Raw genomic sequence first — 27,334 nt, 5'->3', positions numbered from 1 at the left:
AACTCTGCTGGTCCATCTATCTGGGACAAACAGTCTCTCTGGTGGGCAACGGTCAGGTCTATCCGCCTGAAATCTCTGCAGCACTCGTCGCAAATCTGGGGAAATGGCAGACAAAATCACTCCCTCTCTGAGGATACCAGCCGGCTCTGAAACTCCCGGAGAGTCAGGCACAAAACTCCTAGAAAGAGCATCAGCCTTCACGTTCTTCGAACCAGGCAGGTACGAGACCACGAAATCGAAACGGGAGAAAAACAACGACCAACGAGCCTGTCTAGGATTCAGCCGCTTGGCAGACTCGAGATAAATCAGATTTTTGTGATCAGTCAAGACCACCACACGATGCTTAGCTCCCTCGAGCCAATGTCGCCACTCCTCAAATGCCCACTTCATAGCCAACAACTCCCGATTACCAACATCATAATTCCGCTCGGCAGGCGAAAACTTTCTTGAAAAGAAAGCACAAGGCTTCATCACAGAGCAATCAGAGCTTCTCTGCGACAAAACAGCCCCTGCTCCAATCTCAGAAGCATCAACCTCGACCTGAAAAGGAAGAGAGATATCAGGCTGACATTAAACTGGAGCCGAAGAAAACCGGCGCTTCAGCTCCTGAAAGGCTTCCACGGCCGCAGGAGACCAATTAGTCACATCAGAACCCTTCTTGGTCAAATCCGTCAAGGGTTTAACCACGCCAGAAAAATTAGCAATGAAGCGACGGTAAAAATTAGCAAAACCCAAGAACTTCTGAAGACTCTTAACAGATGTAGGCTGAGTCAGGTCATGAATAGCCTGGACCTTGACTGGGTCCATCTCAGTAGTAGAAGGAGAAAAAATAAAACCTAAAAAGGAAACCTTCTGTACTCCGAAGAGACATTTTGAGCCCTTCACAAATAAGGCATTAGCACGCAGGACCTGAAATACCATCCTGACCTGCTTCACATGGGACTCCCAGTCCTCAGAAAAGACCAAAATGTCATCCAGATACACAATCATAAATTTATCCAGATATTCTCGGAAGATGTCATGCATGAAGGACTGGAACACAGAAGGAGCATTAGGCTAGTTTCACACTAGCGTTAACTGCAATACGTCGCAAATGCGTCGTTTTGCCGAAAATACGCATCCAGCAAAAGTTCTTGCTGGATACGTTTTTTCGTCATAGACTAACATTAGCGACGCATTTGCGACGCATTGCAAAACGTCGCGTCCGTTTTGCGACACTTGGGCGTGTGGTAGCGGACCGTCGGGAGAAAAAAACGTTACATGTAACGTTTTTTGCTCCCGACGGTCCGCTTTTTCCGACCGCGCATGTGCGGCCGGAACTCCGCCCCCACCTCCCCGCACTTCCCCGCACATCACAATGGGGCAGCGGATGCGTGGGAAAAATGCATCCGCTGCCCCCGTTGTGCGGCGGAGACCACGCTAGCGTCGGGAACGGCGGCCTGACGCACAGCGACGGGTTGTTCCCGACGCTAGTGTGAAAGTAGCCTTAGAGAGTCCAAAAGGCATCACCAAGTACTCAAAATGGCCTTCGGGCGTATTAAATGCTGTTTTCCATTCATCCCCCTGCTTAATACGCACAAGGTTATAAGCACCACGAAGATCTATCTTGGTGAACCAACTGGACCCCTTAATCCGAGCAAACAGATCAGATAATAATGGCAAAGGATACTGAAATTTGACCGTGATTTTATTTAGAAGACGATAATCTATACAAGGTCTCGGCAGGGCCGGTTTTAGGCAAAGTGGGGCCCTAGGCAAAGTTTAAAATGGGGCCCCAAATGCTAACATATTGCACATCATACAGAAGCATTTTGGTTGTATTTACATGCGCTGATCTCAGGCCGCTAAACGAGTGTGATCGACAATACTGAAGTCGTTGGACGCTTGTTTCCCGGCCTCTTTCCACCATCTGGGAAAGAATGAAGGGGACAGAACGATCACTAATAGATCACTAACAGATCACCATACAGTATCATGTTATCAGCAGCACATCTACAGTTTACACTGGCGATGTGCTGCTGAGAACAATGATTTTTATTCCGGCATAAACAATCCAATCACCCAATGAATATGCAGCATTTTGCTTGTTTAGTATAATACACCCCATAGTCCTCCATATAGTATAATACACTCCTCATAGTCCTCCATATAGTATTATACACTTCCCATAGTCCGCCATATAGTATAATACACTCCTCATTGTCCTCCATATATTAAAATATACTCCTCAGTCCTCCATATATCATAATACACTCCTCACAGTGCTCCATATAGTATAATGCACTGCCATAGTCATCCATGTAGTACAATTCACATCCCATAGTATAATGCACCCCATAGTTCTTCATATAGTATAATGTATTCCCCATAGTCCTCAATACAGTATAATTCAGCCCACATATAGTATAATGCAGCCACCACCCCACAGAGAATAATGCAGCCACCTCAGAGTATAATGTAACCCCCACAGAGTATAATGTAACCTCCCCATAGAATATAATTCAGCCCCCAATATACTATAATGTAGCCCCCTCATAGAGTATGATGCACACCTCATAGAATATAAATATAATACAGCCCCCCATAGAATATAATGTAGCCCCGAACAGGATATAATACAGCCCACCTCCCCATAGAATATAATGTAGCCCCATCAAAGGGTATGATGCAATCATCCCTCATAAAATCTAATAAAGCCCCCCACAGAATATAATGCAGCCCCCTCCATAGAATATAATGTATAATGTACCCCCCAAATATATAACACAGCCACATAGTATATAACACAGCCTCCCCCATAGAATATAATATACCCCCATAGTATATAGCACAGCCCACATAGTAGTATATAGCACAGCCACGTAGTATATAGCACAGCCCACTCAGTAGTATATAGCACAGCCCACACAGTAGTATATAGAACAGCCCACACAGTAGTATACAGCACTGCCCACACAGTAGTATACAGCACAGCCCACACAGTACTATACAGCACAGCCCACACAGTAGTATACAGCACTGCCCATAGTATACAGCACTGCCCACAGTAGTATACAGCACAGCCCACAGTAGTATACAGCACTGCCCACAGTAGTATACAGCACAGCCCACAGTAGTATACAGCACTGCCCACAGTAGTATACAGCACAGCCCACAGTAGTATACAGCACTGCCCACAGTAGTATACAGCCCAGCCAACAGTAGTATACAACACTGCACACAGTAGTATACAGCACAGCCCACAGTAGTATACAGCACTGCCAACAGTAGTATACAGCACTGCCCACAGTAGTATACAGCACTGCCCACAGCAGTATACAGCACAGTCCACAGTAGCATACAGCACTGCCCACAGTAGTATACAGCACAGGGAACATTAGTATACAGCACTGCCCACAGTAGTATACAGCACTGCCCACAGTAGTATACAGCACTGCCCACAGTAGTATACAGCACTGCCCACTGTAGTATACAGCACAGCCCACAGTAGTATACAGCACTGCCCACACAGTAGTATACAGTACAGCCCACACCCCCCCTTCCCTCCCCGCCTCTCTCCTCCCGAGAATGGCCGCACAGTCCAGTAAAAAAAACAAAAAAAACACAAGCTCCTTACCTCTGCCCGAGCCCGCGCTGCTCCCTGCTCCTGTGTCGGTGGCTGCCGCCGCACTGCCTGGCACGCAGTGAGTATGTGATGACGCGCACCCGCTGTGTCAGAGGCAGAGTGGGGAATGATGGGAGAGGGAGCATCAGGTGACACTCTCTCCTCCATCATTGCTTTGAACTGTACCGGCAGACACCGGTATAGTTCAATGCGGCGGGGAGTCGGCGCTGGCGGCAGGCGGGCCCCCTGCCTCAAAGGGGCCCCATAGCGGCTGCATGACTTGCTGCTAGCTGGGGGCCCCAGGCAGCTGCCTGGTCTGCCTGCCCCTAACGCCGGCCCTGGGTCTCAGAGAACCATCCTTCTTGGCCACAAAAAAGAATCCTGCACCAAGAGGGGAGGAGGACGGGCGAATATGTCCCTTCTCTAAAGACTCCTTTATATAACTCCACATCGCGGCATGTTCTGGTACAGACAAATTAAAAAGTCGTCCCTTAGGGAACTTACTACCAGGAATCAAATTTATAGCACAATCACAATCCCTGTGAGGAGGCAGGGCACCGGATCTGGGCTCATCAAATACATCCTGGTAGTCCGACAAAAACTCAGGGACCTCAGAAGGAGTGGAAGAAGCAATTGACACCAAAGGAGTATCGCCATGAATCCCCTGGCAACCCCAACTTGAAATAGACATAGCTTTCCAATCCAGAACTGGATTATGGGCCTGCAGCCATGGCAGACCCAAAACGACAACATCATGCAAATTATGCAGCACAAGAAAGCGAATCACCTCCTGATGTACAGGAGTCATGCACATGGTCACTTGAGTCCAATACTGAGGCTTATTCTCAGCCAATGGTGTAGCATCAATTCCCCTCAGTGGAATAGGGAATTCCAAAGGCTCCAGGACCAAACCACAGCGCCTGGCAAACGACAAATCCATCAGGTTCAGGGCAGCACCTGAATCCACAAAAGCCATAACCGAGTAGGATGACAAAGAACAAATTAAAGTAACAGACAAAATAAATTTAGGCTGTATAGTACCAACGGTGACAGATTTAGCGATTTTTTTAACGCGCTTAGAGCATGCTGAGATAACATGAGTTGAATCACCACAGTAAAAGCACAACCCATTTTGACGTCTATGATTTTGCCACTCAATTCTGGTCAGAATTCGGTCACATTGCATAGACTCAGGTCTCTGTTCAGAAAACACCGCCAGATGGTGCGCAGATTTGCGCTCCCGCAAACACCGATCTGTTGTGGATTCTGTTTGTGGGCTCCCTCTGGTGGTTACTGCTGGTACTGGGTGACTTTGGTGGGTTGCGGCCTTTGGTTTCCACCTGTCCATCAGAGGCTGGGTGTTTCCTATTTTACCTGGCCTTTCTGTCATTTCCCTTGCCGGCTATCAATGTGTTCAGATGTGCTCTGTTTGGTTCCTGCCTACCTGCTCCCAGATCTTTCAGGATAAGCTAAGTGCTGATTTTCAGTTGTTTGGTTTTTGGTCCAGCTTGCTTAGAATGTCTCTATGCTAGCTGGTTGCTCTAGTGGACTGAGGTTCTCCCCATGTGCCATGAGTTGGCACATGGGTTCTTGTAATCTCAGGATGGTATTTTTGATTAGGGTTTTTTGCTGACCGCTCAGTCCCCTTTTGTATCATTCTGCTTTCTAGTTTTCAGCGGGCCTCTATTTGCTAAAGCTATATACATCATCTCTATGTGTGTGCCTTCCTCTCATTTCATCGTCAATACATGTGGGGGGCAACTATACCTTTGGGGTTAATTCCTCTGGAGGCAAGTGAGGTCTTTGTTTTCTCTGCAGTACTAGTTAGCTCTTAGGCTGGTGCGTGGCGTCTAGAACCAACGTAGGCACGCTCCCTGGCTATCTCTAGTTGCATTTGTCAGGCGTAGGGCAGCGGTCAGCCCAGGTTCCATCACCCTAGAGCTCGTCCGATATTTGTTATACTTCGCTTGTCCTGTGCTATCCCTCGCCATTGGGGATTCATGACAGTATAGCCGGCCCACAAAGTGTTAATTGTTTGGGCTGAAGCAGGAGAAAAAGAAGTGTTCAGGGAAATTTTTTTTTTTTTCCCTTCAGAGTTTTGCTGCCTAGCCCTTAATTGCTGTCTAGCTGCTTCTTACCTCCTCTTAACCCTTGAATGGCTCTGATCTTAGCTGTTTATCATGGATGTCCAGAGTTTGGCTTCCAGCCTGAGTAATCTCGCAGCAAAGGTTCAAAACATACAGGATTTCGTGGTTCACACTCCCATGTCTGAACCTAGAATTCCTATTCCAGAGTTTTTTTCTGGAGATAGATCTACCTTCCTGAATTTCAGGAACAATTGTAAATTGTTTCTCTCTTTGAAATCTCGCTCCTCTGGAGACCCTGCTCAACAGGTCAAGATTGTTATATCGTTCCTACGGGGCGACCCTCAGAATTGGGCATTTGCATTGGCACCAGGGGATCCTGCATTGCTCAGTGTGGATGCGTTTTTTCTGGCATTGGGATTGCTCTATGAGGAACCTAACCTAGAGATTCAGGCTGAAAAGGCTTTATTAGCCCTCTCTCAGGGGCATGATGAAGCGGAAATATATTGTCAGAAATTTCAGAAATGGTCGGTGCTTACTCAGTGGAATGAGTGCGCCCTGGCTGCAAACTTCAGAAATGGTCTTTCTGAGGCCATTAAGGATATTATGGTGGGATTCCCTGCGCCTACAGGTCTGAATGAGTCTATGGCTATGGCCATTCAGATTGATCGGTGTTTACGGGAGCGCAAACCTGTGCACCAGTTGGCGGTGTCTTCTGAACAGGCACCTGAGACTATGCAATGTGATAGAATTCAGTCCAGAAGTGAACGGCAAAATTATAGGCGGAAAAATGGTTTGTGTTTTTATTGTGGTGATTCAGCTCATGTTATATCAGCATGCTCTAAACGCACAAAAAGGGTTGATAAATCTTTTGCCATTGATACTCTGCAGTCTAAGTTCATTTTGTCTGTGACTCTGATTTTTTCACTGTCTTCCATTTCCGTCGATGCCTATGTGGATTCAGGCGCTGCCCTGAGTCTTATGGATTGGTCATTTGCTAAACGCTGCGGTTTTGGTCTAGAGCCTCTGGAAGTTCCTATTCCTCTGAAGGGAATTGATTCTACACCATTGGCTAGGAATAAACCGCAGTATTGAACACAAGTGACCATGCGCATGACTCCCGTTCATCGGGAGGTGATTCGCTTCCTTGTACTGTATAATTTACATGATGTACTAGTGCTTGGTCTGCCATGGTTACAAACTCATAATCCTGTCCTGGACTGGAAAACAATGTCTGTGCTAAGCTGGGGATGTCAGGGGGTTCATGATTATGCACCTCCGATTTCTATTGCTTCATCTACTCCTTCGGAGATCCCTGCGTTTTTGTCGGATTATCGGGATGTTTTTGAGGAGCCTAAGCTCAATTCGCTCCCTCCTCATAGAGAGTGTGACTGTGCGATAGAATTGATTCCTGGCAGTAAGTTCCCTAAGGGTCGTTTATTTAATCTGTCACTGCCAGAGCATACTGCTATGCGGAATTATATTAAGGAGTCCTTGGAAAAGGGACATATTCGTCCATCTTCGTCCCCTCTGGGAGCAGGTTTTTTTTTCGTGGCAAAAAAGATGGTTCCCTGAGGCCTTGTATAGATTATCGCCTTCTGAATAAGATTACAGTCAAATACCAGTATCCATTGCCTTTATTTACTGATTTGTTTGCTCGCATTAAGGGGGCTAGGTGGTTCACTAAAATAGATCTTCGTGGTGTGTATAATTTGGTGCGGATAAAACAGGGGGATGAGTGGAAAACCGCATTTAATACGCCTGAGGGCCATTTTGAGTATTTGGTAATGCCTTTTGGACTCTCCAATGCTCCGTCAGTCTTTCAGTCCTTTATGCACAATATTTTCCGTGAATATCTGGATAAGTTTATGATTGTGTATTTGGATGATATTTTGGTGTTTTCTGATGACTGGGAGTCTCATGTTCTACAGGTCAGGAAGGTGTTTCAGGTTTTGCGGGCCAATTCTCTGTTTGTGAAGGGCTCAAAGTGTCTCTTCGGAGTCCAGAAAATTTCTTTTCTGGGGTACATTTTTTCTCCTTCTACTATTGAGATGGATCCCGTTAAAGTTCAGGCTATTTGTGACTGGACACAGCCTACATCTGTTAAGAGCCTTCAGAAGTTCTTGGGGTTTGCTAATTTTTATCGTCGGTTCATTGCTAATTTTTCCAGTATTGTTAAACCTTTGACTGATTTGACGAAAAAGGGTGCTGATGTTGCTGATTGGTCTCCTGCGGCCGTGGAGGCCTTTCGGGAACTTAAGCGCCGGTTTTCTTCTGCTCCTGTGTTGTGTCAACCTGATGTTTCACTTCCTTTTCAGGTGGAGGTTGATGCTTCTGAGATTGGAGCGGGGGCGGTTTTGTCACAGAGAAGTTCTAATGGCTCGGTGATGAAGCCATGTGCTTTCTTCTCTAGAAAATTCTCGCCCGCCGAGCGCAATTATGATGTGGGTAATCGGGAGCTTTTGGCCATGAAGTGGGCATTTGAGGAGTGGCGTCATTGGCTTGAGGGTGCTAAACATCGCGTGGTGGTCTTGACTGATCACAAGAATCTCATTTACCTTGAGTCTGCCAGGCGTTTGAATCCTAGACAGGCTCGTTGGTCGTTATTTTTTTCTCGTTTGAATTTCGTGGTTTCATACCTGCCAGGTTCAAAGAATGTGAAGGCGGATGCTCTTTCCAGGAGTTTTGTGCCAAGATGGGCATTGATTTGTCTTTCTCGTCTGCATTCCATCCTCAGACGAATGGCCAGACGGAGCGAACTAATCAGACCTTGGAAACTTATTTGAGGTGTTTTGTTTCGGCTGATCAGGATGACTGGGTTGCTTTTTTGCCACTGGCCGAATTTGCTCTTAATAATCGGGCTAGTTCTGCCACGTTGGTCTCTCCTTTTTTTTGTAATTCGGGGTTTCATCCTCGTTTTTCCTCTGGTCAGGGGGAATCTTCGGATTGTCCTGGAGTGGACGTGGTGGTGGACAGGCTACATCAGATTTGGAATCAGGTGGTGGACAATTTGAAGTTATCTCAGGAGAAGACTCAGCAGTTTGCTAATCGCCGTCGCCGTGTGGGTCCCCGACTTCTTGTTGGGGACTTGGTGTGGTTGTCTTCTCGTTTTGTCCCTATGAAGGTCTCTTCTCCTAAGTTCAAGCCTCGGTTCATCGGTCCTTATAGGATCTCGGAGATTCTTAACCCCGTATCTTTTCGTTTGGATCTCCCAGCATCGTTTGCTATTCATAATGTGTTCCATCGGTCGTTGTTGCGGAGGTATGAGGTGCCCGTTGTTCCTTCGGTTGAGCCTCCTGCTCCGGTGCTGGTGGAGGGAGAATTGGAGTATGTTGTTGAAAAGATCTTGGATTCTCGTGTTTCCAGACGCAAACTCCAGTATTTGGTTAAGTGGAAGGGTTATGGTCAGGAGGATAATTCCTGGGTGGTCGCCTCCGATGTTCATGCGACTGATTTGGTCCGCGCCTTCCATAGAGCTCACCCTGATCGCCCTGGGGGTTCTCGTGAGGGTTCGGTGACCCCTCCTCAAGGGGGGGTACTGTTGTGGATTCTGTTTGTGGGCTCCCTCTGGTGGTTACTGCTGGTACTGGGTGACTTTGGTGGGTTGCGGCCTTTGGTTTCCACCTGTCCATCAGAGGCTGGGTGTTTCCTATTTTACCTGGCCTTTCTGTCATTTCCCTTGCCGGCTATCAATGTGTTCAGATGTGCTCTGTTTGGTTCCTGCCTACCTGCTCCCAGATCTTTCAGGATAAGCTAAGTGCTGATTTTCAGTTGTTTGGTTTTTGGTCCAGCTTGCTTAGAATGTCTCTATGCTAGCTGGTTGCTCTAGTGGACTGAGGTTCTCCCCATGTGCCATGAGTTGGCACATGGGTTCTTGTAATCTCAGGATGGTATTTTTGATTAGGGTTTTTTGCTGACCGCTCAGTCCCCTTTTGTATCATTCTGCTTTCTAGTTTTCAGCGGGCCTCTATTTGCTAAAGCTATATACATCATCTCTATGTGTGTGCCTTCCTCTCATTTCATCGTCAATACATGTGGGGGGCAACTATACCTTTGGGGTTAATTCCTCTGGAGGCAAGTGAGGTCTTTGTTTTCTCTGCAGTACTAGTTAGCTCTTAGGCTGGTGCGTGGTGTCTAGAACCAACGTAGGCACGCTCCCTGGCTATCTCTAGTTGCGTTTGTCAGGCGTAGGGCAGCGGTCAGCCCAGGTTCCATCACCCTAGAGCTCGTCCGATATTTGTTATACTTCGCTTGTCCTGTGCTATCCCTCGCCATTGGGGATTCATGACACCGATCAATCTGAATGGCCAAAGCCATTGAGTCATTCAGACTTGCAGGCGTGGGGAACCCCACCATAACATTCTTAATGGCTTCAGACAGACCTTCTCTGAAATTTGCAGCCAGGGCACACTCATTCCATTGAGTAAGCACCGACCATTTCCGAAATTTTTGACAATATACCTCAGCTTCATCTTGGCCCTGAGAGAGAGCTAGCAAGGCCTTTTCTGCCTGGTTCTCAAGATTAGGTTCCTCATAAAGCAATCCAAGTGCCAGAAAAAACGCATCCACATTCAGCAATGCAGGGTCTGGCGCCAGGGAGAAAGCCCAATCTTGAGGGTCGCCACATAACAGGGAGATAATAATTCTAACTTGCTGAGTGGAATCACCAGAGGAACGAGGTCTCAAAGAAAGAAATAATTTACAATTATTCTTAAAATTCAGAAACCTAGATCTATCTCCAGAAAACAACTCAGGAATAGGTACTTTTGGCTCAGATATAGGACTGTGAACAACAAAATGCTGAATGCCTTGCACCCTTGCAGCAAGACGATCCACACTAGAAGTCAGACTCTGAATATCCATGTCTGCAGCTGAACTCAAAACCACCCAGAGATTAAGGGGATGAGAGAAGCTGGACAGACTGCAGCAAAGGGAGAGTAAAAAAAAAAAAATTGTACTCAGGACTTCTCTTATCCCACTTCTGCGATGCATTAAACACTTTTTGGCCTGCTGTACTGTTATGATCCTTAGTGGCAGAGGATCACAGATAGGACTAGCTAAGTTACTGAACATAGAACAAGCTCTAGGGAGGTGGTAACTGGACTGACCGCAAAACCTGATCCTAGCCAAACACACTAAAGGTAGCCGGTGAACGTGCCTAAATTCCTGGACGTCTCGACGCAGCCTGAGAAACTTGCTACCCCTATAGAGAAAGTAAGACCTCACTTGCCTCAGAGAAATGACCCCAAAGATATAGGAAGCCCCCAACAAATAATAACGGTGAGGTAAGGGGAAAATACAAACGCAGAAATGAAAACAGATTCAGCAAATGAGGCCCACTAATACTAGATAGCAGAAGACAGACAGGGAACTGTGCGGTCAGTGAAAAACCCTATACAAAATATCCACGCTGAGAATTCAAGAACCCCCACACCAACTAACGGTGTGAGGGGAGAAACTCAGCACCCCAGAGCTACCAGCAAGCAAGGAAATCACATATTAGCAAGCTGGACAAGGACAAATAAATAACCAAGAAACATATTGAACACTGATGAGCAAAAAGTAACCAAACAGAAACTTAGCTTCTCTTGACGAGACTGATAGCGAGGGAATTCAGGAGAAATCAAAATAGCACTGAATACATCGACAGCAGGCAACAACTGATAGTCCAGGTGAACTAAATAGGAAACCAGCTAACAGATAACGAGACAGCTGATCAGCCTCAGACCAGCAGAATGACACAAAGAGCCACCAGAGGGAGCCCAAAGACAGCACTCACACAGTACCACTTGTGACCACAAGAGGGAGCCTAAAAACAGAGTTCACAACAGGCATCCTGCCTACGCGTTGAGCCCAAGAACGGCATCCTGCTTACGCGTTGAGCCCAAGAACGGCATCCTGCCTGCGCGCAGAGCTCCAGAACGGCGTCCTGCCTGCGCGCTGAGCCCCAGAACGGCGTCCTGCCTGCGCGCTGAGCCCCAGAACGGCGTCCTGCCTGCGCGCTGAGCCCCAGAACGGCATCCTGCCTGCGTGCTGAGGCCCAGAACGGTGTCATGCTGCACAAGATCCTCAGCGGTTATTGGAAGACGTCATTATTCTGCTACGAAAAGCAAAAAATACCAATATGCCAGATATGAGGCGTAAAGGATTCTCCCAGCACACGGAATATTCCAGCTTAGGCTTCTCTCACACTTCAGTTGTTTGGCGTCAGTCTGCTCCGACATAGTGACGGATCGACGGATCCGTCACAATTGTTGAGAAAACTGTCCTAACGGATCCGTTTTTTTGACGGATCAGTTACTTGGGGGTTGTCTGGGAAAAGTATCTACTTTTTGGAGCATGCGCAATTGAAAAAGCGAATTGGGGCGACGGATCCGCCAAAATGACGGTCACGACGGATCCGTCGCCCATAGGCGGCCATTCTATGGAATGGCGGATGTGACGGATCCGTCACGAACCGCCATTTCGGCGCAGACAAAAAACGTTATAATGTCCATCAATGTCTAGATAACGTCTGCCAAATTTCAACGGATCCATCACATGGCGGATGGAACGGACGACTATCCGCCACAATCCGTCGCTAATGCATGTCTATGGGAAAATAGCGGATCCGCAAAAAAAAAATGGCGGATCCGCTATTTGAGGAAAATGGCGGTTTCAGACTGACGCCAAAAGACTAAAGTGTGAAAGAGGCCTTAGTAACACCCATCATAAGGGAGGAAACCTCCGAATTTACTGCCGGGCTCCTGTGCTGTGATGATGTGCCCCTAGCTCCTCATTTCCTGCCCCTCCAGTTCCTCTCTTCCTGCGTCCGAGTTCCTTGCTTCCTGCCTCCCAGCTCTGTTCTTCTTGCCCCCAGTTCATCACTTCTTGCATCCCAGCTCTTTGCTTCTTGCCTCCCGGCTCTTTGCTTCCTGCCTCCCGGCTCTTTGCTTCCTGCCTCTCGGCTCCTCCTACCCACCCTCTGGTTACTTCTTGCCGACCCTCTCGTTGCTTCCTGCCCACCCTCTGGTTACTTCTTGCCGACCCTCTCGTTGCTTTCTGCCCACCAGCTCTTTGCTTCTTGCCTCCCAGTTCATCAATTCCTGCCTCCCAGTTCATCACTTCCTGCCTCCCAGCTCCTTGTTTCTGGCCTCCCAGCTCTTTGTTTCCAGCCTCCCAGCTCCTTGTTTCCTCCCTCCCAGCTCTTTGCTCCCTGCCCACCATCTCTTTGCTCCCTGCCTCACAGCTTTTTTCCTCCTGCCCCCCAGTTCATCACTTCTTGCCTCCCATCTATTTGCTTCCTGCCCACCCTCTCTTTGCTTCCTGCCCACCAGCTCTTTGCTTCCTGCCCACCAGCTAATTGCATCCTGCCCCCGAGTTCATTGCTTCCTGCCCACCATCTCTTTGCTTCCTGCCCACCATCTCTTTGCTTCCTGCCTCCCAGCTCTTTGTTTCCTGCCTCCCACCTCTTTTGTTCCTGCCCCCCAGTTAATCACTTCTTGCATCCCAGCTCTTTTCTTCCTGCCCCTCAGTTAATGACTTCTTGCATCCCAGCTCTTTTCTTCCTGCCCACTATCTCTTTGCTTTCTGCCTCTCTGCTCTTTGCTTCCTGCCTCTCGGCTTTTGCTTCCTGCCTCTTGGCTCTTTGCTTCCTGCCCACCCTCTGGTTACTTCTTGCCAATCCTCTCATTGATTCCTGCCCACCAGCTCATTGCTTCTTGCCCACCTTCTTGTTGTTTCCTGCCTCCCAGCTCCTTGTTTCCTGCCTCCCAGCTCCTTGCTTCCTGCCCACCATCTTTGCTTCCTGCCTCCCAGCTCTTTTCTTTCTGTCCCCCAGTTCATCACTTCTTGCATCCCATCTCTTTGCTTCCTGCCCACCCTCTCATTGCTTCTTGCTCACCCTCTCGTTGCTTCCGGCCCACCAGCTTTTTGCTTCATGCCCCCCAGTTCATCGCTTCCTGTCTCCCAGCTCTTTGCTTCCTGCCCCCTTAGTTCCTCTCTTCCTGCCCCATCTCTTTGCTTCCTGCCTCCCATCTCTTTGCTTCCTGCTTCCCAGCTGCTTGTGTCCTGCCTCCCAGCTCCTCGTTTCCTGCCTCCCAGCTCCCATTTCCTGTCTCCCTGTTCTTCTCTTCCTGCCTCCCAGCTCTTTGCTTCTTGCCTCCCAGCTCCTCGTTTCCTGCCTCCCGTTTCCTGTCTCCCTTTTCCTCTCTTCCTGCCTCCCAGCTCCTCGTTTCCTGCTACAGCCCGTACGGAGATTTACTGTGTGATGGGCCTGTGATCTTCCACAAGTTTACAGTGACTATGGATGTGTCCATGGAGGGAGTGAACGCAGGGGACCTTGCAGCTTCCACAAGTCACCTAATCAGCTTGTGCCTTTAGCCGGAGAGGATGGAGCCGGGCGTCCACGAGTGCTGGCTCTCGTTATAACGCCTGCCATCATTATACAGTATGCAGTCCACTGCCTTGTGAGGTTCAGCTTCGACACCTGAAACATGGCGGTCATTAGGAGAGTCTCTGGACAGGAGCTGTGTGCAGCCATGAATCCAGCCTGAGACTGTATAGGAGTCTCAGGATGGTACTTTGTAGATAAAGTGCGCTGGCACTGAGGGTGGGGCAGGTGGATCACTGCCTCCTGGGAAATGTAGACTGGAGGCACATAGGAAGAGCTGGCAGCAAGTCAGGATGTAGATACCACCAGCCATGAGGGGAGCTAAAACAATGAAAATAACATTAATAGGTGTGTGGCGCCCATTACAGGGACCGTCAGATTGTTTTTAATTTTCTTTTTTTTTTTGTGTTCTGAAAACCTCTCCGTGCTGCAGCTGCTGCATCTCTGCATAGCTGGACTCCGGTAGTGGTGTCTCTCACATGATGGGGGTAGTAGTAGTGTCTGTGTGTGACCTCCCTCTGTATCCACAGGACATAGGCCCCAGGGCCTTAGAAGAGTTTGAGTGTGCAGAGGATGAGGACACAGCCTCTTTCCTGGCTCCCAGGAGCCCCAAACTCCGCAGGTACAAAAGGAGGGCACTCAGTCCTATACTGTTCCAGCCCCTGTCCGGCAGGCCCCCAGCAGACATAGACGTGGAGGACGGGGTACAGACAGAAGAGGGTCCCAGGAAATGCACCAAGGGACCATTGTGGCTGGAGCCCAAGAATCTTCCCACTGAATCCACGAGCCCCAAACCATCGGAAGAAGAAGTCACGGTGAGAAGATGCAGAAGACCGGCGGGGATCCTGGGGTCACTGGGGGAGGGAGGAGGCATCATACTAATAAAAGGAGCAGACTCCATGTACTGGAGCCCCACAACATCCCTGTGCACCGGAGCCCCACAGCCCCGGAACATCTCTGTGCACCGGAGCCCCACAACCCCAAATCATCCCTGTGCAACGGAGCCCCACAGCCCCAGAGCATCCCTGTGCACAGGAGCCCCACAGCCCCAGAACATCCCTGTGCACCGGAGCCCCAGAACATCCCTGTGCACCGGAGCCCCACAGCCCCAAAACATCCCTGTGCACCGGAGCTCCACAGCCCGAGAGCATCCCTGTGCACCGGAGCTCCACAGCCCCTGAGCATCCCTGTGCACCAGAGCCCCACAGCTCAAGAACCGTGTGCACCGGAGCCCCACAGCCCGAGTGCATCCCTGTGCAGCGGAGCCCCACAGCCCGAGTGCATCCCTGTGCACCGGAGCCCCACAGCCCGACAACATCCCGGTGCACCAGAGCCCCACAGCCCGAGAGCATCCCTGTGCACTGGAGCCCTACAGCCCCAGAACATCCCTGTGCACTGGAGCCCCACAGCCCCAGAACATCCCTGTGCAACGGAGCCCCACAGCCCGACAACATCCTGGTGCACCGGAGCCCCACAGCCCGAGAGCATCCCTGTGCACCGGAGCCCCAGAACATCCCTGTGCACCAGAGCCCCACAGCCTGAGAGCATCCCTGTGCACCGGAGCCCCACAGCCCGAGAGCATCCCTGTGCACCATAGCCCCAGAACATCCCTGTGCACCGAAGCCCCATAGCCCCAGAACATCCCTGTGCATCGGAGCCCCACAGCCCCAGAACATCCCTGTGCACCGGGGTCACGGATCCAGGTGGATCTTTTCCCAACACACGGCTATCACATGTGCAGGGGGCTTATCTTAGTTATCCCTCCACGGCTAGTGTAATGAAAACACACACAAGGCTATTGACCTCTTAGTTTACCGCAGGGGCTTATTTTAGTTATCCCACTGCTCTGCAATATAACACGAACTGCAGGGATTTATGTATATCCTGCTTTACAGTTCCGCTTGAAAACTTGCAGCTCTCTGGCGCCCCCGTTACCCTCGCCAGAAAGGCTGCCTGCTATGTATTGGCTATTGGGCACGCTGCAGCGAGGCGATATAACCACTCCCACTCAGGCAGGAACAATAATTATCAACGCCACCGTCGCTACAACGACTCCCAAAGGCACAGTACACGGTATTGCTGCCACCAGCTTCGATTAACGGGTCCGAAGCTAACCCAAAACAGTAGCGTAATTCCCTTCCAGAGACTTAGGGTACGTTTTAGAGCAGGAGAACGAAACTAGTAATTTAAATATTTTACTCCGAAACATTAGGCAGTGTTTATAAAAATATTACAAGGATGTTACAATAAGAGACAACTGAAAGTATGTACAAAGCAATTATAAAAATAACAGGGATTAAATGAAAAAGTAACACTTACATGTGCTCAGATCATTTCAGGCAAAACCATGCTGGTAGGCAGAGCCAAATATCCCAATTCATGAGATAGTCTTTCTATAGTGAGATCCCAGGCAAAAAAACTGAAGGCTGGGTGAAGTGCAGAGACTTAGACCTGGTCGGCTGTGACATCACTAAAAAGGCTGATTTCCCTGGACCGTCCCCTTTCCTCAGACTACAACTTTTAACAGCAATTCTTATAATTCTCGTATCTTTGCTCCAGAACATGTCAGAATCACAGCACACCCCTCATTCATCTTCTTTTACAATTGGCTTTCTATTGGTACCAAATTCGGGCTAGCTGGGACACACAGTTCCAAATAAATCCGTACTTTGTACCTGTTGGGATTGTAGGCTCACGCTTACAGTGTTTGGCAGATCTACCGATGGAAGTTAGCAATATGTACTTATGTAATTATTTTCCTAGCCCAAATCGGTGGCCCAATATCTTACTATATTAGAGCAAAGAACCTCCTATCTTAACCCTGCTGTTCTGTTTAGATTTCACATACACTTGTACTGTTCCCGGTCATTTTTGACCGTCCTTATAAAATAATCATTTTTAGCTAATCTAAGTGGTTTTTTTAAACAGTTTTTGCACTATTATATTGCTTGTGAAGATGGTTGTTCAAATACCAGAAAAAAAAAAAATACAAAGCTTGTTTTATATTTTTTTTATATCCAAAAGGGAACATGGTATTTTTTCGATTTTTGTAAAAATTGATTATTTTTGCAGATAAAAAAAAAATCTTGATCTAAATGTTAACTATAAGTAATAATATCAAACATTATGTAGATATACTTTTTTCAAAGGCAAAAAAAAAAAAAAAGCTTTTTTCTCTATAAAATGGCAAAAAACGTTGTTTTTTATACACTTATACTGTTCCCGGTCATTTTTGACCGGACCTAACAAAGTTGTGATTTGTACCTAATTCAAGTGTTATTTGATTACCTGTTGCATTGTTTTACTGTATGTGAACATGGTTTTCAATAATCAGATGAAAAAAAAAATCAAAACAATTTTGCAACAATACACACAATAACGTCCCGTCACACATTGAGATATGCCCTGTGATTATGGTGCTGGAGCGTCGCAAACAAAAATGAGGCATGCACTCATTCTATCACAGCAGTGAGAATATGTACTCATAAGCAGACATTGAGTCTACACAACCCTAATGCTAACCCCCTATCATCCATTCTATCACAGCAGTGAGAATATGTACTCATAAGCAGACATTGAGTCTACACAACCCTAATGCTAACCCCCTATCATCCATTTTATCACAGCAGTGAGAATATTGAATAATTTTAGAATAAAAGAATAATTTATCTGTAACATACCTGTAAAAATGGGACTTCAGAGCTCTGACGTCTGAACCTCTGCTCACTCTGTGTTGTCTCCAGCTGAACTGAAACTCTACACTGCTATGTTATCTGTCTACAGATAAGATCAGAGCAGACACCACCCTGCAGCAGGAAAAAGCTCACAGTACAACACTTTAGGTGAATTCTGCTTAGGACAGCATTGCACAGTGTAATACTGTACAACCAGCAAACACATGGAAAATCAGAAAATCATGATTTACAATATGAAATGTTGACAACTGAATGGAACTAGATCTATATGAACAGCAGGGTAAATAAAAACCAGTGAAATAAATTGCGCATAGCTATACTGGAAGCGAATCCGTCGGCTGTATCGCAACTTGAAAATGTTGGTATGTGTAAATCTGTTCTGACCAAAAGTAGTCAGATACATTGATAAATAGTAGTAGATGCAATATATAGTTCAAAATGAGGTGATAGCACCTTTATTTTTGTCAAAAATTGTCTGGAGAGCTGAATAAAGGCCTATCGGTCATTTTTGACCGAACAATACAAGTGTAAAAAAAATTGTACCAAATAAAGTAAACAAAAATAAAAAATAAAAAAAATTCCCACAGAGAGTACCCCCCTAATGACGAAAAGTCAGGGAGCCTCAAGTCTCAGAATCACACGCTGAATTTTTATAACATTATAGAATTTCAAAAACGGTCATTTTTGACCTAACAGAACAGCAGGGTTGGGAGATATCAGACCAGTTTCAGCTGGAGGGAGATTTGTGCCTATACAAGCGCAATAAAAATTCTTGTGGGGGGGCCATGAGGGATTTGGGATCCACATAAACACATCTCAGCAAGCAGAAACACAGAGAGAGGATGTAGAGCCCATGGTGTGCTAACAGGGAAAACTAATAATCATATTACATTTTATACATTATCGTGACAACCGGAGCCCCACAGCCAGAGAGCATCCCTGTGCACCGAAGCCCCACAGCCCCAGAACATCCCTGTGCGCTTATCAGTCTATCCCCGCTGCAGCCTGCCCCCTCCTATAACTCTGTCTTCTTCCATCTGCTCAGCTGCGCTCACCCCACACGTCTTTCTGGAGGCGCTGTCAGGGCTTTCTAGAGGGCACATTTGGGAGCTTGAAGAGAAAGAAACGAGTTTCACTTCCAGTTGTGAACGAGGTAACCGACCAATCAAAGTTCAACGTGTGATGGCTTGTTGTGGCGTGGCCCCTAACACCTCAACTAATACACTTACCCCCAACAGACAGGAAACCCCCCCAATACAAGGAAGTCATCGTATACAGGTCACAGGATGCAGAATAGTGAGTGCAGCTCTGGAGGTGACTGGACGGTAAGGCACAATGTAACCGCAGAATAGTGACTGCAGCTCTGGAGGTGACTGGAGGATAAGACATGATGTATGAGCAGAATAGTGACTGCAGCTCTGGAGGGGACAGGACGATAAGACACGATGTAACAGCAGAATAGTGACTGCAGCTCTGGAGGTGACTGGAGGATAAGACATGATGTATGAGCAGAATAGTGACTGCAGCTCTGGAGGGGACAGGACGATAAGACACGATGTAACAGCAGAATAGTGACTGCAGCTCTGGAGGTGACTGGAGGATAAGACAATGTAACAGCAGAATGGTGAGTGCAGCTCTGGAGGATGACATGAGGATAAGACATGATGTAACAGCAGAATAGTGACTGCAGCTCTGAAGGATAAGACATGATGTAACAGCAGAATAGAGACTGCAGCTCTGGAGGATGACATGAGGAGTTATGTAGCTGGAGATGGGGTTGGATGTTAGGCTACTTTCACACATCAGGTTTTTTGCATCAGGCACAATCCGACGAATGTTGGAAAAAACGGATCCGAAGCAGATTGTAAAAAACTGATGCGACAGATCCGTTTTTTCGATGGATCCAGCTAGCATATCTAGATAATTATTATTTTTTTTTAATTTGGAGCATGCTCAGTTTAAGAAAACAGAATCCGGCGCCGGAATCCGTCATTTTCCAGATCCGGCACCTTCCGGCTTCCATAGGCTTCCATTCTAGCAAACAGCTGGAAGCCGGAGACAAAAAACGTTGCTATGGACGGTTTTTCCATAAACTATGGACGGTTTTTCCATAAACCGGAAACGGCGGATTTGCCGGATCCGGCGAAAACCGGACAAAATGCAATGTCATCTGGCGCAATCCGGCACTAATACAAATCTATGAGGAAAAAAACGGACCCGGCGGCAACATTCGCCGGATCAGTTTTTTTGGAATTTAGCCGGATTGAGCCTGACAGCGAAACCCTGATGTGTGAAAGTAGCCTTAGCTGTTCACTGTGTCTGCCGGATGCGGCTGGTCACACAGGGCGGTCTCGTAGACTTCCTGAACACAATGGCTTCTCTCTGTGGAGTGATACAAGAACCATCCTCTGGAATAGCAGCCATATTGGATGTCCTCCTTTCCAGGAGCTGATAACAGGTGGAGACCGTGGGATTTCGGGGAGGTGCTCATGTGATGCAATCTATAGACAGCGCCTCTTAGGTCGCACTTTTGTGTTTTACACTCTGTTTTGTTGTGATTTTCATGCTTGTGTGACCACCAGGGGGCAGTGTCGCTCCAACACTAACTCAGATGCCATGTCTTCTGCTGAGCTCTGAATTCTGTTACTTTTCTAAATTCCTTTACTAAGCCTTCAGAGAAGGTAAAAATGGCCTCTTAAAGGGATCAGGTTACAAATGAGGTGCAGGGAATTGTTATCAAATAGTTTAGTATACAATGTAAAAAATGGACCCACGTGTCTCGCCCGGCACCTCCCGGTCCACGTGTCTCGCCTGGCACCTCCCGGTCCAGATACTGTATCTTGCCCAACACCTTCAAGTCCATATGTCTCGCCCGATACCTCCAGGTCCAGATACTGTATCTCACCCAGCACCTCCAGGTCCAGATACTGTATCTCGCCCGGCACCTTCAGGTTCAGATATATTCATGACGTTTCCTGTCCTTTGGTTACTTAGCCTCGTTTGTCTTGCATGCTCAGGTCTTTCTTTGTTTCCTTCTTCAGGTCAGCACTTACTTGAACACAAAGGAAGAAACAAAAACTATGTATCAAAGTCTGACTGTGCCGAGAGTTTCAAAGATAGTTTGTTCATCTGCATGCAACTCCACGTTTCCGACATTTGAGCATTCTTCTGGTGGTTTACCTAAGATTAGATCAAACACCTTGTTCCTGAGGAAGGAGAAAGCTCACAGATGTACAATACAAGGAATTATGGGGCTTTGCTCAGATTCAAAACCCAACACCAAAGACATACCAAAATACCAGGTCTCTACATGGCCTCCAAAGCAGGAGAACTATATAAAAAACCCGCTGAGCAAGGACATTTATCCTGTATGTGGATCTGGTTCAAACAAGTTGGCCCTGAAAAGTCTTCACTCTTGCCCACATCTTACTAGTGGGAGAATCCTGACCTTACAGATCTCCAAGGAGCCACACGTGTTGAAAAATATCCAGGACCCAATTACAGTGATATCTGTGGATGACTCTTGCAATGCCGAAAACCTATACTCAGCACCTTCATCCAATGAGTTGAAGGTGAAAGAAGACACCCAGTGGTCGGGCACCAGGGCATGGCTAGATGCCATCACTAGTAGCTCTGGATATTGTAGGCAGAACATTCTTGGGTATGGGAGGACCACAGCCAGTGCACAGAACTCTCGGGAGTTGGAGGACTTCATTCATAACTTTGAGATAGGCAGACTTTCTCCTCTTGTCTTGCGACACCTTGACCTTGACTGGGACTCACAGGAAAAAAACATGAATTCACCCAGGATTGTGGGACCTGATTCATCAAACTGTGATGTCTCAGATTCCCCAGCTTATATTGGAGGAGCTACCACGTTATCATCTGCAGTCCTTCAGGAGATGGGAGGCACATCAAGCATCTCATCTCCGATTTTTCATAAGATGGGAGGAACATTTACCACCTCATCTCCAGTCCTTCTGGAGAAGGGAGGAACATTTACCACCTCATCTCCAATTTTTCATCAGACGGGAGGACAATTTACCAACTCATCTCCAGTCCTTCTGGAGACTGGAGGAACATCTACTACCTCATCTCTAGCCCTTCAGGAGATGGGAGGAACATCTACGACCTCATCTCCAGTCCTTCAGGAGATGGGAGGAACATCTACCACTTCATCTCCAGTCCTTCAGGAGATGGGAGGAACATTTACCACCTCATCTCCAATCCTTCATGAGACAACAGGAGCATCTTTTTTCTTTTGGAGGAACATAGACGAGGTGGTAGATCAGTACTGTGTGAAGAAGCATTATGGTGATGGACAGCGAGCATTAATCTGTTCCTGCAATTGTGTTCTCCATATTCATAAAACTCACTGCAACCTAAGTGACCACAACAAATTCAGAGAGACCCCACCTGATAAAGGAATATTCACAAAGACCAGTTCACTTCCAGAAGTTCTCCATCCAGACCATGAGTTATTGGAAAATGATGATGAGGAGTTGGAAGGTATCTGGAATAATGCCAAGAAAGTTCCAGTCATGTGCCCAGTACAGGCATCTCCCCACATTGCAGCAAAAGGGATGGTGGGGGGTGGTCTGTCTCCAGAGAAACATGACTGTCATAGAGAACCATATGGCCAAGTAATGACAGGAACTGAACCAAACATATTGGTGGCCACATTTGCTCTGCCATCCTCTACCAGGAGATCTACACAATTAGCAACAGAGAAAAGGCTCAACACCTGGAGGGGGAAGAGTGAGGGTATAATCCGCACCCAGGCAAACTGGTATCCAGAGGACATGAGCAAATCAAGGATAAGTGCACAGACCCCTCTACCGGAGACTGTAGAGAACAAGTCCATGGGTGAGAAGGTATTTAGCTCATCCGCCTGCATCCTGGGTATAATATTTCTCCTGGGTGTTTATATATTTATTCTTTCTATATTTTGAGCATAATACAATCTCTGTTGATCTTGTGGTATCTGCTGGTATCGGGGTCTTCCTCCTGTATCCTAGGTATATTAGGTCATCTACCTGTATCCTGGGTATATTAGATTGCCCACTTGTATCTGTGTCCTCCACCTGTATCCTGGGTGTATTAGGTTGTGCACCGGTATCTGGGTCCTCCGACTGTATCCTTGGTATATTAGGTTGTGCACCGGTATCTGGGTCCTCCGAATGTATCCTTGGTATATTAGGTTGCCCGCTGATATCTGGGTCATTTGCCTGTAGCCCAGGGATATTAGGTTATCCGCTGGTATCTGTGACCTCCACCTGTATCCTGGATATATTAGGTTGCTCGGTGGTATCAGTATCCTCCACCTGTATTCTGGGTTTGGTTTCCCACTGGTATCGAGGTCATTTGCCTGTATACTGGGGATATTAGGTTGCCCGGTGGTATCAGTGTAATCCACCTGTATCCTGGGTATATTAGGTTTTCAGTGTCGGGGTCTTCCGCCTGTATCCTGGGTATATTCGGTTTTCTGCCAGTATCTGGGTCTTCCGCCTGTATCCTGGGTATGTTAGATTGTCCGCCAGCATTGGGATCCTCTGCCTGTGTCCTGGGTATATTAGGTTGCCCACTGGTATCTGAGTCATCCGCCTGTAACCTGGGTATATTAGCTTGCCTGCTGATATCTAGGTCATCCACTTGTATCCTGGTATCGGGGTCCTCCTGTATCCTAGGTATATTAGGTTGTCCACCAGTATCTGGGTCTTCCTCCTGTATTCTGGGTATATTAGATTGTCCTCCAGCATTGGGATCCTCTGCCTGTATCCTAAGTATATTAGGTCCTCCGCCTCTATCCTGGGTATATTAGGTTTCCTACTGGTATCAGTCACCTCTGCCTGTATCCTGGTTATATTTGGTTGTCCACTGGTATCATTGACCTCCGGCTGTATCATGGGTATATTTGGTTTCCTGCTGGTACCGGAATCCTCCACCTGTATCCTGGGTATATTAGGTTTCCTGTTGGTATCAGAATCCTCCACCTGTATCCTGGGTATATTAGGTTTCCTGTTGGTATCAGAATCCTCCACCTGTATCCTCAGTATATTAGGTTTTCTGCTGGTATCGGAATCCTCCACCTGTATCCCGGGTATATTGGGTTTCCTGCTGGTATCGGAATCCTCCGCCTGTATCCTGGGTATATTAGGTTTCCTGCTGGTATCGGAATCCTCCGCCTGTATCCTGGGTATATTGGGTTTCCTGCTGGTATCTGAATCCTCCGCCTGTATCCTGGTTATATTCGACTATCTGCTGGTATCGAAATCCTCCGCCTGTATCCTGGGTATATTAGGTTTCCTGCTGGTATCAGAATCCTCCACCTGTATCCTGGGTATATTAGGTTTCCTGTTGGTATCAGAATCCTCCACCTGTATCCTGGGTATATTAGGTTTCCTGTTGGTATCAGAATCCTCCACCTGTATCCTCAGTATATTAGGTTTTCTGCTGGTATCGGAATCCTCCACCTGTATCCCGGGTATATTGGGTTTCCTGCTGGTATCGGAATCCTCCGCCTGTATCCTGGGTATATTAGGTTTCCTGCTGGTATCTGAATCCTCCGCCTGTATCCTGGTTATATTCGACTATCTGCTGGTATCGAAATCCTCCGCCTGTATCCTGGATATATTAGGTTTCCTGCTGGTATCGGAATCCTCCGCCTGTATCCTGGGTATATTAGGTTTTCTGCTGGTATCTGAATCCTCCGCCTGTATCCTGGTTATATTCGACTGTCTGCTGGTATCGAAATCCTCCGCCTGTATCCTGGGTATATTAGGTTTCCTGCTGGTATCGGAATCCTCCGCCTGTATCCTGGGTATATTAGGTTTTCTGCTGGTATCTGAATCCTCCGCCTGTATCCTGGTTATATTCGACTGTCTGCTGGTATCGAAATCCTCCGCCTGTATCCTGGGTATATTAGGTTTCCTGCTGGTATCAGAATCCTCCACCTGTATCCTGGGTATATTAGGTTTCCTGCTGGTATCAGAATCCTCCACCTGTATCCTGGGTATATTAGGTTTCCTGCTGGTATCGGAATCCTCCACCTGTATCCCGGGTATATTGGGTTTCCTGCTGGTATCGGAATCCTCCGCCTGTATCCTGGGTATATTAGGTTTTCTGCTGATATCGGAATCCTCCGCCTGTATCCTGGCTATATTGGGTTTCCTGCTGGTATTTGAATCCTCCGCCTGTATCCTGGTTATATTCGACTATCTGCTGGTATCGAAATCCTCCGCCTGTATCCTGGGTATATTAGGTTTCCTGCTGGTATCGGAATCCTCCGCCTGTATCCTGGGTATATTGGGTTTCCTGCTGGTATCTGAATCCTCCACCTGTATCCTGGTTATATTAGGTTTCCTGCTGGTATCGGAATCCTCCGCCTGTATCCTGGGTATATTAGGTTTCCTGCTGATATCTGAATCCTCCACCTGTATCCTGGTTATATTAGGTTTCCTGCTGGTATCGGAATCCTCCGCCTGTATCCTGGGTATATTAGATTTCCTGCTGGTATCGGAATCATCCGCCTGTATCCTGTGTATATTAGGTTTTCTGCTGATATCAGAATCCTCCGCCTGTATCCTGGGTATATTAGGTTTCCTGCTGGTATCGGAATCCTCCGCCTGTATTCTGGTTATATTCGATTATCTGCTGGTATCGAAATCCTCCGCCTGTATCCTGGGTATATTAGGTTTCCTGCTGGTATTGGAATCCTCCACCTGTATCCTGGGTATATTAGATTTCCTGCTGGTTTAGGAATCCTCCGCCTGTATCCTGGTTATATTCGACTATCTGCTGGTATCGGAATACTCCGCCTGTATCCTGGGTATATTAGGTTTCCTGTTAGTATCGGAATCCTCCACATGAATCCTGGGTATATTAGGTTTCCTGCTAGTATCGGAATCTTCCGCCTGTATCCTGGGTATATTCGGTTTCCTGCTGGTATCGGAATCCTCCGCCTGTATCCTGGGTATATTGGGTTTCCTGTTGGGATCTGAATCCTCCGCCTGTATCCTGGGTATATTAGGTTTCCTGCTGATATCTGAATCCTCCGCCTGTATCCTGGGTATATTAGGTTTCCTGCTGATATCTGAATCCTCCACCTGTATCCTGGGTATATTGGGTTTCCTGTTGGGATCTGAATCCTCCGCCTGTATCCTGGGCATATTAGGTTTCCTGCTGGTATCGGAATCCTCCGCCTGTATCCTGGGTATTTTGGGTTTTCTGCTGGTATCTGAATCCTCCGCCTGTATTCTGGTTATATTCGATTATCTGCTGGTATCGAAATCCTCCGCCTGTATCCTGGGTATATTAGGTTTCCTGCTGGTATTGGAATCCTCCACCTGTATCCTGGGTATATTAGATTTCCTGCTGGTTTAGGAATCCTCCGCCTGTATCCTGGTTATATTCGACTATCTGCTGGTATCGGAATACTCCGCCTGTATCCTGGGTATATTAGGTTTCCTGTTAGTATCGGAATCCTCCACATGAATCCTGGGTATATTAGGTTTCCTGCTAGTATCGGAATCTTCCGCCTGTATCCTGGGTATATTCGGTTTCCTGCTGGTATCGGAATCCTCCGCCTGTATCCTGGGTATATTGGGTTTCCTGTTGGGATCTGAATCCTCCGCCTGTATCCTGGGTATATTAGGTTTCCTGCTGATATCTGAATCCTCCGCCTGTATCCTGGGTATATTAGGTTTCCTGCTGATATCTGAATCCTCCACCTGTATCCTGGGTATATTGGGTTTCCTGTTGGGATCAGAATCCTCCGCCTGTATCCTGGGTATATTAGGTTTCCTGCTGGTATCGGAATCCTCCGCCTGTATCCTGGGTATATTAGGTTTCCTGCTGATATCTGAATCCTCCACCTGTATCCTCAGTATATTAGGTTTTCTGCTGGTATCAGAATCTTCCACCTGTATCCTGGGTATATTGGGTTTCCTGCTGGGATCTGAATGCTCCACCTTTATCCTGGGTATATTAGGTTTCCTGCTGGTATCGGAATCCTCCGCCTGTATCCTGGGTATATTAGGTTTCCTGCTAGTATCGGAATCCTCCGCCTGTATCCTGGGTATATTAGGTTTCCTGCTGGTATCGGAATCCTCCGCCTGTATCCTGGGTATATTAGGTTTCCTGCTAGTATCGGAATCCTCCGCCTGTATCCCGGGTATATTAGGTTTCCTGCTAGTATCGGAAACCTCCGCCTGTATCCTGGGTATATTAGGTTTCCTGCTGGTATCGGAATCCTCCGCCTGTATCCTGGGTATATTAGGTTTCCTGCTAGTATCGGAATCCTCCGCCTGTATCCCGGGTATATTAGGTTTCCTGCTAGTATCGGAAACCTCCGCCTGTATCCTGGGTATATTAGGTTTCCTGCTGGTATCGGAATCCTCCGCCTGTATCCTGGGTATATTAGGTTTCCTGCTAGTATCGGAATCCTCCGCCTGTATCCTGGGTATATTAGGTTTCCTGCTGGTATCGGAATCCTCCGCCTGTATCCTGGGTATATTAGGTTTCCTGCTAGTATCGGAAACCTCCGCCTGTATCCTGGGTATATTAGGTTTCCTGCTGGTAT

General features: G+C 47.4%; 1 protein-coding gene across 5 annotated transcripts in view; it reads left to right on the top strand.

Moving 5' to 3' along the window:
- The window catches only part of LOC143804151 (uncharacterized), a 142,480-nt gene that overhangs the window by 71,285 nt on the left and 43,861 nt on the right, over positions 1-27,334 (top strand). For 2 of the 5 annotated variants that reach the window (XM_077281948.1, XM_077281946.1), the window contains exons 22-25: positions 14,590-14,874; positions 18,800-18,907; positions 18,993-19,079; positions 20,796-22,628. In XM_077281948.1, the coding sequence (XP_077138063.1) occupies positions 14,590-14,874; positions 18,800-18,907; positions 18,993-19,079; positions 20,796-22,628 (2,313 nt within the window). The remainder of the gene's footprint in view (positions 1-14,589; positions 14,875-18,799; positions 18,908-18,992; positions 19,080-20,795; positions 22,629-27,334) is intronic. The other 3 variants (XR_013220986.1, XM_077281947.1, XM_077281949.1) reach the window with 3 other exon arrangements.

Source organism: Ranitomeya variabilis, chromosome 2 (assembly GCF_051348905.1).
Source record: "Ranitomeya variabilis isolate aRanVar5 chromosome 2, aRanVar5.hap1, whole genome shotgun sequence".
NCBI classification, from domain to species: Eukaryota; Metazoa; Chordata; class Amphibia; order Anura; family Dendrobatidae; genus Ranitomeya; species Ranitomeya variabilis.
This window is presented reverse-complemented; position numbering and strand designations above follow the sequence as displayed.